Source organism: Trachemys scripta, chromosome 1 (assembly GCF_013100865.1).
Source record: "Trachemys scripta elegans isolate TJP31775 chromosome 1, CAS_Tse_1.0, whole genome shotgun sequence".
Taxonomy (NCBI): domain Eukaryota; kingdom Metazoa; phylum Chordata; order Testudines; family Emydidae; genus Trachemys; species Trachemys scripta.
Window position 1 is genome coordinate 128,584,839 of NC_048298.1, and position 14,288 is coordinate 128,599,126.

The 14,288-nt window shown below is 42.0% G+C and overlaps 1 protein-coding gene across 1 annotated transcript in view; it reads left to right on the plus strand.

Annotated features, from left to right (window-relative positions):
- Positions 1-14,288, plus strand: part of ANO2 (anoctamin 2) — a 297,002-nt gene that overhangs the window by 77,727 nt on the left and 204,987 nt on the right. The window contains 3 exon segments of the mRNA XM_034784822.1: positions 3,142-3,293; positions 5,239-5,293; positions 7,067-7,118. Coding sequence (XP_034640713.1) covers positions 3,142-3,293; positions 5,239-5,293; positions 7,067-7,118 — 259 coding nt within the window.

Sequence of the window (14,288 nt, forward strand, 5' to 3'; positions counted from 1 at the left end):
TGCACCACCACTCCACCCCTGCTCTGCCTCTTCCAGGGGTGGTAGGTTTGTAGAAATTTTGGTGGTGCTCAGAACCTGGCCCCCCCCCCCCAACTCCACCTTCACCTGCCTAAGGCTCTGGGAGGGATTTTGGATGGGGGAGGGGGTCTGGGGTGCAGACTCTGGGCTGGGGTAGGGGGTGGGGGTGCAGGCTCTGGGATGGAGTTTGGGGATAGGAGGGGGTGCAGGGGTGAGGGCTGTGGGATGAGGAGTTTGGGGCATTGGAGAGGCTCGGGGCATTGGAGAGGCTCAGGACTAGGGGGGAAGGGCAGCCTGCCCTGGCCCTAGTGGAGGGGGGCACTAGGACCCTGCGGCAGCAGGTGATGCTGGAAGCCGGCAGAGCGGAGTCAGCATGAGCTGCAGGCTCCGGGAGGCAGGGCCTGGAGAGAGACCCAGCCCCAAACATTAGGGAGCAGTGCGCGGGGAGCTTAGCTGCCACATAAAATAACTCGGGGGGGGGGGGGGGGGGGGGGGGGGTGGGGGGGGAGGGGAGGCAGGGGGGGGGGGGCACGTGGGGAGCTTGGTGGGCCGCATGTTTGAGACCCCTGGTTTAGAGTGACAACATTAGGGAACTTTCAGTGGCACAGCTGCACTGCTGTAAACTCTATAGCAAGGGTGGCCAACCTTTGGTTCTGAAGCCACATGCAGCTCCTCAGAAGTTAATATGCGGCTCCTTGTATAGGCACTGACTCTGGGGCTGGAACGACAGGCGCCAACTTTCCAGTGTGCCGGGGGATGCTCACTGCTCAACCCCTGGCTCTGCCACAGGCCCTGCCCCCACTCCATCCCTTCCTCCCCCCTCCCCTGAGCCTGCCATGCCCCCTCCCTCCAGAGCCTCCTGGACGCCAGGAAACAGCTGATCAGGAGGTGCGGGGAGGGAGGGTAGGCACTGATTGGTGGGGCTGTCGGTGGATGAGAGGCGGCAACGTACATTGGTAAATTCTGGCACCTTCTCAGGCTCAGGTTGGCCACCCCTGCTCTATAGTGTAGCCGTACCCAAAGAGGTGGATATACAGAGGTACCTTGGGATGTTTTTGTCCTTCCCTTTGACAGTACAGTGACTTTTTGAAATGCATTTTCCTGAGGGTTACCCCTACCTACAGTTCACTCCCACGGTGTGGCTGGAGACAAGAAGTCTGGTGGTGAAAGGGGTTCCATGCTGGTGTTTGCTAAGATGCAGATCTGTTTGTTCCTGCTCTGCTTCCTTGCCAAAGAATGGCCACTTGCTAGGTGATTGCCCATCAACTTTGATGACACCTGATTAGAGGCGTCAGCTTGTCCTTTGTCATTGAGAAACAGGTTTACCCACTCCCCAGACTTGCCTGGTGAACACACTTCATTCCTGATTTCAGCTTATGTTCATAATTTTACATATAATGTTGTGACATACATTTCACAACGATATTACTGACCAGCGAGGAGTTAGTTTTCAAATGATATCTCACAAGGCATGTTTTGCACAAAGATTACTACAGCGGTGTGTGTAGGGAGTGAATCAGGTGTGTAATCAATCACAGTCACTAGTTGAATGAAATGGAATCTGTAAGACAGAGATGACGACCCACTGTATTCCGCTTGGAGTAAAAGGATGTACCATTGGAAGAATCTGGAACATGTCTAGTATTTATGTAAATGATGGGTAAATTGGTCAGAAAGGAGGTCTATGTGAGTGTAAATGGTAAAGTAGCATAACTTACACTACCTGCTTTATCTTAGGTCTGGTCTAGGGAGTTAGGTCGACGACACAAGACAGCTTACGTCAACCTAATTAACTGCCCTGCTATACCAACTGAATAACTCCCACCACTGTGAGCAGCACAGAGTCAAAATCGATGTAGTTAGACCGCGCAGTCTCAGTGTAGACACTACATTGCTTATGTTGACGGTTAGTGGCTTTTAGGAGCCATCCCACAACACTGACAGTACAATTGATACAAGCGCTCCTGGTGAGGATGTGCCCCACCGACACAAAGAGGAAAGTATAGACATGCACAATCAATGCAATTGCTGCTGCAGCTGTTTGCCAACATATGTTTGGTCAACTTAATCTGGCACTGTAGACATGGCCTTACACTCTCCTGTTAGTTGCTTTTCCTGCTACCCCTTTTATCTTTCTGTCCACTAGTCATACAACTTGGACTTATTTTGCACACGTGAATGCCAAATTGATGCAAGTTGCACATTTTTTCTATGGTTACACTCATTTAGCCCCTTTTCTGACTGGTTTACACTTGATGTGTAGAGCCCTGCATGGGTACAAATTTATATCCGCGTATGCAGATATCCACAGATATAAATTGGTATCCGCGGAACTGCAGGGCTCTCCCACGAACCACAGTGGTGAAAGGAGCAGAATGCAGGGCCGCCGCTCCCAGGAGCCAGCACCCCGTGCCGGCAGCTCTGCCAGCGTGGCTGTACTGCCCCCACCCCTGCCCCCATCCCTTCCATGCAGCTGCCTGCGTCTCCTGTCAGGGAGCATGTGCGCTGCTTGCACACACTAGCGCGACCAGAGACAGCTGCTGGTGAGCCTGGTGCTTGCCTGAGTGGGGTTGGGGGTAGTACAACCATGCCGGAGGATCGGGGTGCTGGCTCCTGGGAGCAGTGGCCTCACATTCTGCTTCTTTCTCCACTGCGGTTCCTGGGAGAGCCCTGCAGTTCCGCGTATACCGATTTATGTCCACGGATATCCACATCCACGCTATAAATTTGTGTCCGTTTAGGGCTCTATTGTTTTGTGATGTATTCCACTTATTGTCACTGCTGAACTTGGCCTTGTACGTTTATGCTATTCTTCCGGTAAGCGGCTGAATAGAAGGTTATTGTCTGACCACTGTCTCACCTCTTGAGGTGCTTGAGAACTACTTCGCATAATGACATTATTTGAAGCTTAGGAACTGGACCAGAACTATGGCTGATGTAACCTAAAGCACAAGGGACAGCGTCTGATCTCTCTTACATAGGCGTATATCTTCAGAGACTCCACAGACTTTAATTCAATTTTTAAACTTTTTAAATGGGACCACAGTCCATCTCACTTATGTATTTTTTTAAATGCACATTTTGAAAGTCATTTGATAATGTACATGGTTTTCACTCCTTTAGATGTATGAAATAAAAGAAGAAGGAGGAATTCTCAAGAAGCTCTATGAAATATGGCACAAAGCTACAAAGCCTCTGCAGCCCAAGGTGCCACAACAAAACAACACAAAGATGAAAAGTTTGTCTTACCCCTTTTCCAGAGAGAAAATATATTTGTGAGTATTTTAAAATGTAAAAGCCATTTAAGCAGACTGTAAAATTCTGTTGGTATCCTTCTTCCACTGTAAAACCTAGTACTTAAGTAAGTATCTGAATCAAAATCCAAGCACCTCTTGACACATCAGATATTTTGGTTCCTGATATGAACTTTGTGGCTTAGGTCCATCTCCACATCTGAGTTGAACTCTGCTCTCACATATGCACGTGCAGCTACTATTGAGGTAAATGAAAGTTGACTGCTTTTAAGCGGAATTTATCCCTATGGGTCAAATTCAAAAGTGAGTCCAAATAAGTCTAGTAGCAGTCTAAGTCTGGTAACCTATGCCATCTGCCACCCCTCACATTACAGTACCTTTCGTCTCACTATTTACTTCCTTCAACTGACATACATGGAGCCTGATTTTCCTCTTAAATTAATGCAAATCAGGAATAAGTCCAGTAAAGTTAATGGAGTTACACTGGTGTAAATGAATGGAGAAGCAGAGCCCCTGGAATTCTCACTCCCTCTTACTTATCATTGTGTAACTTACACACCTTGTCACCTCACCTCTGAATTTGGCCTTATGAGTCAGTTTAATGGAAGGTGAGTTGATGTAAGTTACATGCTGAGAAATGAGAAGAGAGGCATAGCAAGAAAAGCAACTAACAAGAGGATGCAAGATAGGCCAACTCCCTCTTTAACTTGCATCTTCTTTCAGGTCCTTCGTGTGTAAGTTACACTAATGTAGACTACGTTACACATGCACATTAGTAAGATGTAAGGTAGTCTCAGTGAATATGAATCTAACTTATACTGCTTGTTGGTTTTAGTGGGTTTGCACAGGATATAAGTCAATGCAGAATTTCACTCATTGGATGTAACTGCTTCCATTGGATAAGATACTTATGACTGTGCGGGTAACAGAAGGGATTGTATTCAATGAAATAGGTGTGTTTTTAACTTGAATTGAAAGTACCAAATAAATTATGAGTAGGGAAAGTAACCATGCAGTCTAGCTTGTAAAAAATATATAACTTATAAAGAAGCATTTTTTTTTCTTTCTGGTTAGATTAGATTTATGAAAGTAATTAAAATTTGGCCAATACTATGCAAATAAGGAATTCTTGCCACCTGCCCTTCCACCCACAATAATACGTTTGGGCCTAATATGATGTTTAGCAGTTCTTATTACCTCATTAAGAACTGGTTCCCTGCATTTATGTCTGACAAATAAAGTCATATAAATAGAATGACCTACCACATCATTTGTTGCCCTTTCTGACAATTTGCATTAAAACTGAATACATGTTAAGTCAGCTAGAGGGAGTAAACTGGCAAAGTTAATTTCATTGATGAGGATTCCTGAGTTTGTTTAGCAGTTATTTATGTAATAATATAATAATTACATAACTGTTATGGATTGATTGTATGGAAGCAAATATAGTATTGACTTCTTAGTCATCCTGAAAAAGAGTAATGAACATCTGCATTAAGGCTAGTTGAAATCTGATAGCATTAATTAAGTCAAGGAATGTTAGAATACTGTGGTTATTTTATAAGGAAAAAACGTAGAATGTCAGTCTATGTAAACAATAAAAACTTTCTTTACCAAAAGGTATTTTACATTTGGATAATGTTTCTGCATTAACTCCTCCTCCTCCTCCTTTCAACCTGTGTAACCCACAGTCTCCTTAATACACTGAAATATTTGTAGAGTTCAATAGGATCAGGCAACCTTCTATCTTAAGAGACCACCTTAGAGTATCCAGAAATACTACAGTTCTGCTTCACCTCCCTCTCCTTTAAGCAGCTGGTTTTTCTCAAGCCTTTGCTTGAATGGTCACTTAATACAGGTTTTGTTGTAATTGTTTCAGATGGATTCTTAACCAAATGGTTGTATAATCCTAGTCATTAGTAGCATTCATGAAAACGTAACTAATCTTGTCTCTCAACATTTTAAGGTACAACATTAAAGACAAAGACACATTTTTCGACAATGCTACCCGCAGTCGAATAGTAAGTAAACACAAGTGGCCTCAGTATTGATAAAATCTTCTGTGCTCAATGGTATCTGCTTCAACAATGAATGCACCTGGTTCCCCTTCATCAGTATTTGCTTATTGTTTCATAGCAACAGAAAAGTGCAATCAGGTGCGACAGATCCAGACAGTTGGTAAACAAATCATCTGTCTCATTGCTTGGAAAAGAGTGCAGTCTTCATATGTATAATGTTTTCATGTTGTCATGCTTCCTAATGCATTTATTTAGATATTGGTAAATATGTCAATTACTGAAAAGAAGAGCCAGATTCTGCTCTCTCTTAAACTGGTGTAAATCTGGAATAATTCTAATTAATTCCTTGCAGGATTTGGCTACAGGTTTTAGGGCCAGAGCCTAAGAAGGTATAAATCACCCTAGTGCCATTAACTTCAATGGCATTACACTGGTTTACAGCAGCTGAGGATCTGACCTATCTATAGTATTTCTAGGCTCTCTAGATTCATAACATAAGCAAAATTATTACAATATACAGCCAATCATTCATATTCTATACCAAGATAAAAGTAACAGAAAAGTGAACAAAAATAGATACAACTCCTGCTTATCTTATTTCTGTTCCTAGTTCTGCCACTCCCCTGGTGGGTGACCTGTGGCAAGTCACTTCCCCTCTCTGTGACTCAGTTTCATGCTCTGTAAAAATGGGGATAATGATACTGAGCTCCTTTGTATAGCATTTTAAGACCTACTAATGAAAAGTACTATGTGAGAGCTAGGTATTATTTATTTTATTTTATTTTATTTTATTTTATTATTTATTTGAGAGTCTTGATGAAAGTAATGTGGTTGCTTTTGTGAGTAAAGGCAAGTAGAATTTAGCCAAATATCAGTTCTTCTTTCGGGACAACATTTAAAAGCATAGGAAAGACTGAGGCCAGAATCTCAGCTGATGTAAATGGCATAGATTCAATGAAGGCAGTGGAACTTAACAGATGTAAATTAGCACAGGTCTGTTAAAGTCAACGAAGCTACTCAACTTTATACCATGTGAGAATTTGGACTGATATTTTCAACCTTTTCTTCAAGAGAAGATATATAATCTATGAGTTGTGCCTTCTGGAGAGGTTATTGTTAGTAAATATATTACTAAACGAGTGGATTCAAATATTATTCATAGATGTAACTTTCTTAGGTTTTTCTATAGCACTTTAGTAAAACGTTCTATTTACTTCAAAATTTAAATGCAATGGTCTAAACCAGTGTTTCCCAAACTTGGGACACCGCTTGTGTAGGGAAAGCCCCTGGTGGGCTGGGCCGGTTTGTTTACCTGCCACGTCCGCAGGTCTGGCCGATCGCGGCTCCCACTGGCCAAGGTTCGCTGCTCCCACTGGCCGCGGTTCGCTGCTCCAGGCCAATGGGAACTGCTGGAAGCGGCGGCCAGTATGTTCCTCGGCCCGCACCGCTTCCAGCAGCTCCCATTGGCCTGTAGCAGCGAACCGTGGCCAGTGGGAGCCGCGATCGGCCGGACCTGCGGACGTGGCAGGTAAACAAACTGGCCCAGCCCACCAGGGGCTTTCCCTACACAAGCGGCATCCCAAGTTTGGGAAACACTGGTCTAAACAATATATTTATACATAAGTCAAACACAGGATTGGTTTAAATATTGCTACAAATTAACTACAGAAGAATACCTTATTTTTATGTGTAGTTCTGTGGCTTGTGCCAGCACTGTAATTAACTTAATCCTAAGAGATAAAATGTTTGTTGCATCACTGTTTTTTCTTTCTGTAGGTACGTGAAATTTTAAAGCGTACATCTTGTACAAAGGCCGAAAACAGTATGGGTAAGAGAATTAACAATGTTATATCTATGTTGTTTTGAAGATGATTGTTTTCAATACTTTTATTTTAATACAATTTAAAATAATTAAAATATTTGTCTAACAGTATATAAAAATGAACTAATGCATTTTCACATGAACTAGAGATTGAAACAAAATACATATTGTTAACAATAAAATCAGCCCTGAGGATACAGTACTGTCCCTTTTTCTGAGGAACCACATGGTGTTAGAAAGTAAATTGTCATCTTTTGAACAATTACTTTAGAGACTCTCTAGCAGATTAGAAAGATACAAGCCTTTAAATCAACTATGTTCATTTGTGTTGTGAACATAAATCTAAATGAAAGCCAGGCTCATGTTTGTCATTGGTAGCATTGTGAAATTAATGTATAGATACTATGTAAGGAGTATGCTGAAAATACGTTCCTGAAGTCTGTATCAAGGCAGAGTTGACAAACAGCTTTTCTGCCAGATAAAAGATGGTTATTCAGCTATCACATATAAATTAAGCATTGTAATCCAACACAATGGAAACCCATTTACATAGGAAGTTGCAAAGGAGGATGCAAAATGTACAGGGAAGAAGCAGGATTTAGGAAAAACAAGCATTGGGGGGTGGGGTCATGGGGAGGGACGGTGAGTGTTATTGTCCTTGAGAACAGACAATGAACTTAGGAGATATAAGAAGAAGGCAAGGAGACACACCTTTATCCTGCACTTAGGAAGTAAATGGACAGCAGGTTTACATTCATGAAAATAGGATCTCAACCAGGCTTGGTTGAAATGCTGCAAAGGACATTTGGGATGAGATAAATTTCTTTAGACAGAAGGTTAGCCTGTTAAGTTTAGTCTCCAGAAATCATGTTATGATTTTGTTTTATATGTAACCCTCTTGTTTCCATTACCTTCTCTCACTTTCTCTTGCATCTTGAATACTCAATAATAAACTTATAATTGTTTTCACTATAAATATAACTCAGTGCTGTGGTATTATACAAGGAGCTGATCCTAAGTTGAATCATTCAAGCTGGTGTGTACACTGTTCCTCTGGGGACAGTAGACCTGGTATTTCTGTGAGTGTTCTGTAGATAAGAGGCTGGAACTACAGGGAATAGTTCAAAGGGGAAAGGGATATACCTATTGTTAACCTGCAAGGCAAAGTAAGGGCTGGCATAGCCCAGAGGAATTTGTTTGGGTGGCTCACAGGCTGATGTTGTCAGGGAGCTGATATCCAGTTAAGCACCAGCAAGTCTCCCTCTCGCTGGAGGCAGGTGACTCTTTCCTGGGTACTCTGAGAATTGTCACATCTGTGTATAGGTGAAATGAGTGTAGTGCATCATAAATGTGGCCAAATTATATCTCATGCAACTTCTTTGACCTCCATGGAGTTGCACGGTGTGTGGGCAGCACAAAGCTTTGTCCATGGAGTGGGTTACTTTAAGCTGAGGTTAGTTACTAAAAGAAATATTTCATACAATAAAGATAATAGGGTCTGACTTTCCTCTCATACTGGTTTTACACCAAAGTGACTCTATTAAGTTTAATGGCTACTCCAACTTTAGTGAAGTTACTCCTTATTTATATAATCCATTGTGGAAGTGGATTAATCTAAACCACCAAAAGGCACTGGTGCAGGACAAGAGTATCCAGATGTAGAGTTAGCACGGAATAGCTATTGCGCTTTGAATTCACACCCTAGCTTAGACAAGCCCTGAAATGTCTATTTATTTTATGGACTGTGTAGCACATTTGGTTAAAAATATCTGTTATCTCTGGAGTCCTAGGTCCATATTTTACCTTGGGTCACAAGTGATAATGACTCTGGCTTATTTAACCCATCTTACAAAATATGTTACACAGTTCATCAGAATTCATAGTCTATGCTCAAGAGAGATCACAGACTGCAATGGCAGGAGGGATGGCAGTTGGGATTAGAGCTGAATGAATGATTGATTTTTTCAAATTTGCTACTGAATGAAAAAAAATTGGATTGACCCTAAATGGATTTTGTTTGTTTGTTATTCCTTGCCAAAACGAAGCACCCTATGTCCCCCCAGAAAAGTTCAGGTTAAATGGAACAGTTTGTTCTGAGTTGAACAAAACATTTTGTTCAATCATAAATAATGTTTTTCTGTGTTTTTTGTTTTGTGTGGTTTTTTTTTTTTACTTTAAAAAATTAGCTAAATTTCAAAACAAAATGTTTGAAATTAAGTAAAAAAACTTTTCATTTAGAAAATGTGAAAATGAAATATTTTGACTTTTAAAAAAATTATTTAAATTTTATTTTTCGAGCTGAAACTGTTCACCAAATTTGACCTGAAATTTCAAATAGCTTTGGTTGACACAAAACTGCATTTTTCAGTTAGTAAACTACTTTGTCCAAAAATGTTCACGTAGCTCTAATTAGGATTGAGGATTCTGGTTGTTTTCCTGCCATCAAAGTTTTATCCAGACTGACTCTCATCCAGTAAACCCTCAATCTCAACCAAATCATTAGGAATTGACCACTTTGCCTGGGTTGAATGAGATGAAGACATAAAGCTGGATGTCAACAGCATGCTGAGGACCTTTCAGCCCACATATCCAAAGGTCGCCATGCTCATGTTTAACAAGAGGAGAGAAAGATGGACCTTGCAGTACCCTATATGAGTGTGCTCGCAGCGAGGAGGAGCAGTTGCCCAGTACCACTGACTGAAAACACTCAGCAAGAAAGGAACAAAACCATGCAAGACTAGCTCTATCCATCCCCATTTTGGTCCACATGCAAGTTAATAATACCTCACCCTCAATGGTATCTCAGACAGCTGATAGATGTAGCAAAATCATAATGCATACCTGATCCTTATCCATTGCTAGAAGAAGACCATCTACCAGTGCAGTCAGCACAGTCTTTGTTTTATAGAAAGGCTGGCACCCAGATTGACAAGGGTCAAGAAGCAAGTACATATTGTGAAAATTGTCATCATGGCTTTTTCAATAATCTTAACTAAGACTGGAAGATGATGAGATTCTGGGCAATAATTGCAGGTAGTTAGCCTCATGTGATAGTTTCATAAGCAGCATGCATTGAAGAGGTTGCAAAGCTAAGAAGCACTACAATATATACTGTAAGGAATACATCAAACCATTGAACACTGGAATCACTGCAACTTGCCCCAAAGACCATCTCCAATAAGTATGCATTTGTCTTAAAGAACCTCCATAGGAAGATCCCATATGTTTCCAGTACAATTTTATTTAACCTTTGGTTGAAGAGCTAACTCCACTAGCAACCAGTTTTTGTCAGGGCTGTGCAATACCTGCATACAACTCAAACTAATAAGTAGCTGTGTTACCCTTGCCCTCTAACCTGGGGTGCCCTTTACAATGTTTTGCTGCTACAGTACTGCTCACAGACAGTCTCCAGCATGCAAGTCACTCCCAGGTATGTCTGTGGGTGTGCTACAGCCAGCCAGTCTTGGTCGTACTGTAAGGTGACGCCCAACACACTCCCAGTCTTAGATTTTACCACAGAAATGTATGTCCTTTACTGCCCATCGCTTTCCTCGACAATTCAAGTTTAATAAAGTCTGCTTTTTCTTTAATAGAAATAATATACACACAACTTGCCACCTCAAATGGAGTTTCCCAGACACTTCAGTTTAAACACACTAAATTAGACAAAACAATTAAACATGTTTATTAACTGCAAAGAGAGATTTTAAGTGGGTGCAAATAATGAGGTATAAAAGTCAGAAATGATTACAAGAAAATAAAGCTAAACTGCTACTGGTACCTAACTTAACAAACTATATCAGATTCAAGCAAAGTTTCTCACCATATGTTTTCAGCAGTATTATGGACCAAACCCTCTATGTCAGGGCCCCTTCTCCCAAAATTCAGTGAAGGCTTCCTTTGTCACTTCAGGTGTTGTGAATGCGATGGATAGGGAGAGAGAGTCTTGGAGTGTTTGCCCCTCCTTTTTACAGTTTCAGTTCCCCTTTTGAAAAACATTTCCAGCTGGGTACCAAGAGACAAAAAAGTCTATGTGGAAGGATGTTCCTTCACCCATTTGATGACTGTTTAATGTTGAAATGACAGATCTGTTTACCAAACTCAGTCTGGAACATGTGTTAATAACTTCATAGAGTGGAATCTTATAACTTCACATATGAGGTTGCTATATATATTTTATCAGGATGGTATTGACCAGCAAATTATGAGTTTTCAGATGATACCTCACAAGGCATACTTTGTACAAAGATTATTGCAATAGTATGTAGGGTGTGGACACGGGTACATTCTGTCCCATGGGCTTTTTGTGGTGGTTTAAGACAGATGAAGACTGCATGGAGTGCTCAGTCACTGCTCCTTATTTCATGTTGTATTTGAATGGTACGTGGTCCTCGTGGACAGCTTTGACCTTTTGCTTTTGTGTTCCATAGCAATAATTACTGATAATACTAGTTTATTAGACTTCAGCTTCCACTCATTTGAACGTTCTCCTAAGGGGCTATCTCCCCTGGTTGTTGTATGGAAATTAGGAAGTTCCCTAATTCAGTAGTTCCCATTTCTACATTAATTAAATGATTCCTGGATTTAATGATGGTCTCAAGAGCACCATAGATTAGTGGCTCACTGAGTTCCTTAAGCATCCTAATTTTGTTCATCTTTTAGGATTCTGTTACTTCCCTGCCTCACAGATATGGCAATAGAAACAGCGACCCTAATAGCTGCAGTTGTTTTCCACGATCATATGTGTATTATACATATTGAGCAACAGCATAATAACACACTTAACACTTACAACTGGCCCAGTTTGACTGATCAATTCTACAGTTGTACAAGATCACGTCTGCCGCTATTTAGACTGGTGCATGCTGTTGTGCAATAAAAAGTTTAAGGAAATGTTTTCTTCTAACTTAATTTTAAACATGCTATAAGCCATGCAAAGCATCAACTATTCCCTATAGTGGACTTGGTATATTCCAAGTTTGGAGATTTAAAAATCATCCCATTTCTCAGTAATATCAATTGAAATAATGATCAGATTTTGTTTTCTTTGTACAAAGGGGGGAAATGATTAGTAATGTTTGATTAATTCCAAAAATGGATACCAGGATTTTGCTGAAACTTTCCAGAATAATTCTAATTTGGCCATGAGAGATTTGACAGCCCCAAAGAATAACTTTTGTAGATAAATTTTCAGTATAGTGGAAAAATAAGGATCTGAAATACACTAGCAGTCTTAACCTTAACAGTTGTATCATATAATGATGTCTCTGGTTGGGCTGTCCACAGGGACTGAATACGAGGACCTTTGCTCAAATTAAAGGATGAGGTCCATTAGCTCAAAGACAGTGGTGGACTCATACTTCTATGCGTGGTCTAGTCACTAAATGGGGCAAAGAACCATGTTAGCATGGGTTACAGTTGAGTTCTCAAGTGCCTCTTTAGAGCTTCTTGTCATTTTTTCCCATCTAATTTCCCACCTGACATCTGTGTGCTCAGTGGGAGTAAACAGATTCTCTACTGGTGCAACTCTTGTGCACAGCCATGGATCTGGAGAACACAGACCAAATTATTTCCTCCTGTGGGCAGAGTTTTAAATGAAGATAGATAACTTTGCATTGTTATGAAAAAGGAACTTGTGGAAGATCCAGCATTTGGTACATTTAAAACTAGATTTGACCAAAGGTTAGTAAGATTGTTCCCTAGTGTACATTTACTACAACATGGAGACAAACTAGGGCCTTGTCAACAATACAGTTATGTCGTCAAAAGCTGCCTTTTGTCGACAAAACAGTGGATGCGTACACACTGCAAAGTGACTTTTGGCACCAAAAATGCCATTTTCACGATAACATAAAACCACCCTGACGAGAGACATAAGGCATTTTGTGCAAAATTGTTATCGACAAAGTGCCAGTGTAGACACCATGCTTGATTTTAATCGCTTTAATTGGCCTCCAGGAGGTGTCCCGCTATGTCCATCTTGACCGCTCTGGTCAGCAGTTTGAACTCCACTGCTGTGCAGCCAGGTAAATAACCGTCTGTCCCTCCCTCTTAAAAGCCCTGGGAATTTTTGAAATTCCATTTCCTGTTTGCTCAGCCTGGAGAGGTCTCATCACATCTTCGCAGGTGACCATGGTAGGTTACTGCAGCAAATGCTCTCCTGCTTGGATCACTGCAGAGCTGCTGGATTTGCTCAGTATATGGGGAGAGATGGCTGTGCAGTCCCAGCTGCGCTTGAGCCATAGGAATTTTGATACCTACGGGCAGATTTCTTGAGGCTTATGCTATGATCGGGACATGCTGCAGTGGAGAGTGAAGAGAAAGGAGCTGAGGCTGGCATACCATAAGGCAAGGGAGGCAAACTGACGCTCTGGTGCTGCACCTAGGACCTGCCGGTCTATAAGGAGCTTGACATCAGCCAGAGCCCCGTGGATACTTTGGCAGGCCTGGAGGCAGTGGAAAGAAGACCTAACCCGGAGGATGAAGTCATTGATGAAGAGGTGGAGTTAGACAATGATGTGGCGCTCCCAGCAGGGTCTGCCAGTCGGGCAGGCAGCCAGGAACTGTTCTCCACTCCAGAGGTGACTAGCCAGTCACAGTTGCTCTCCAGCGAGCAAGAAGCATGAGAGGAGATGCCTGGTAAGAGGCTGTGGTTTGTGTTGTGCGGAGGTGGATTCAGGGTATAGAAATGTGGGAGGCTGGTTGTGTTTCTGTATGCTGGACATTTCCCTGTGCAGCTAATCAATATGGCAGGGTGTTGATGCATGCCAAGATCTCATGGGAATCCTCCAGAGAGATCTCTAGGAAAGTTTCCTGGAGGTACTCGGCAATCATCTGCCGAAGGTTCCTTGGCACATCTTCTTTGTTCCTTCCCCACTGTAGGAAACTTTCTTGTGCCATTTGGCAATCATTAGTGCAGGGACCAAAGCGTCACACAGGTGAGCAGCATAGGGAGCAGGGCAGAAGCCACAAGCATGTAGTAGATGTGCCTTTGTTTTCCTTCTTAGCCTCAGAATTGAGATGTCTGCTAGAATAACCCCCACCTGAATTTTTTCCCTAGTCAGCTACATCACAACCCTTTCAGAGTGCTCTTTTCCCCATGTCGCACCTCTCCCCTCCCCAGCCAACACTCACCATGCTTTGGGTGTTCGTCAAGATGTGTGCTTGCCAAGGGTC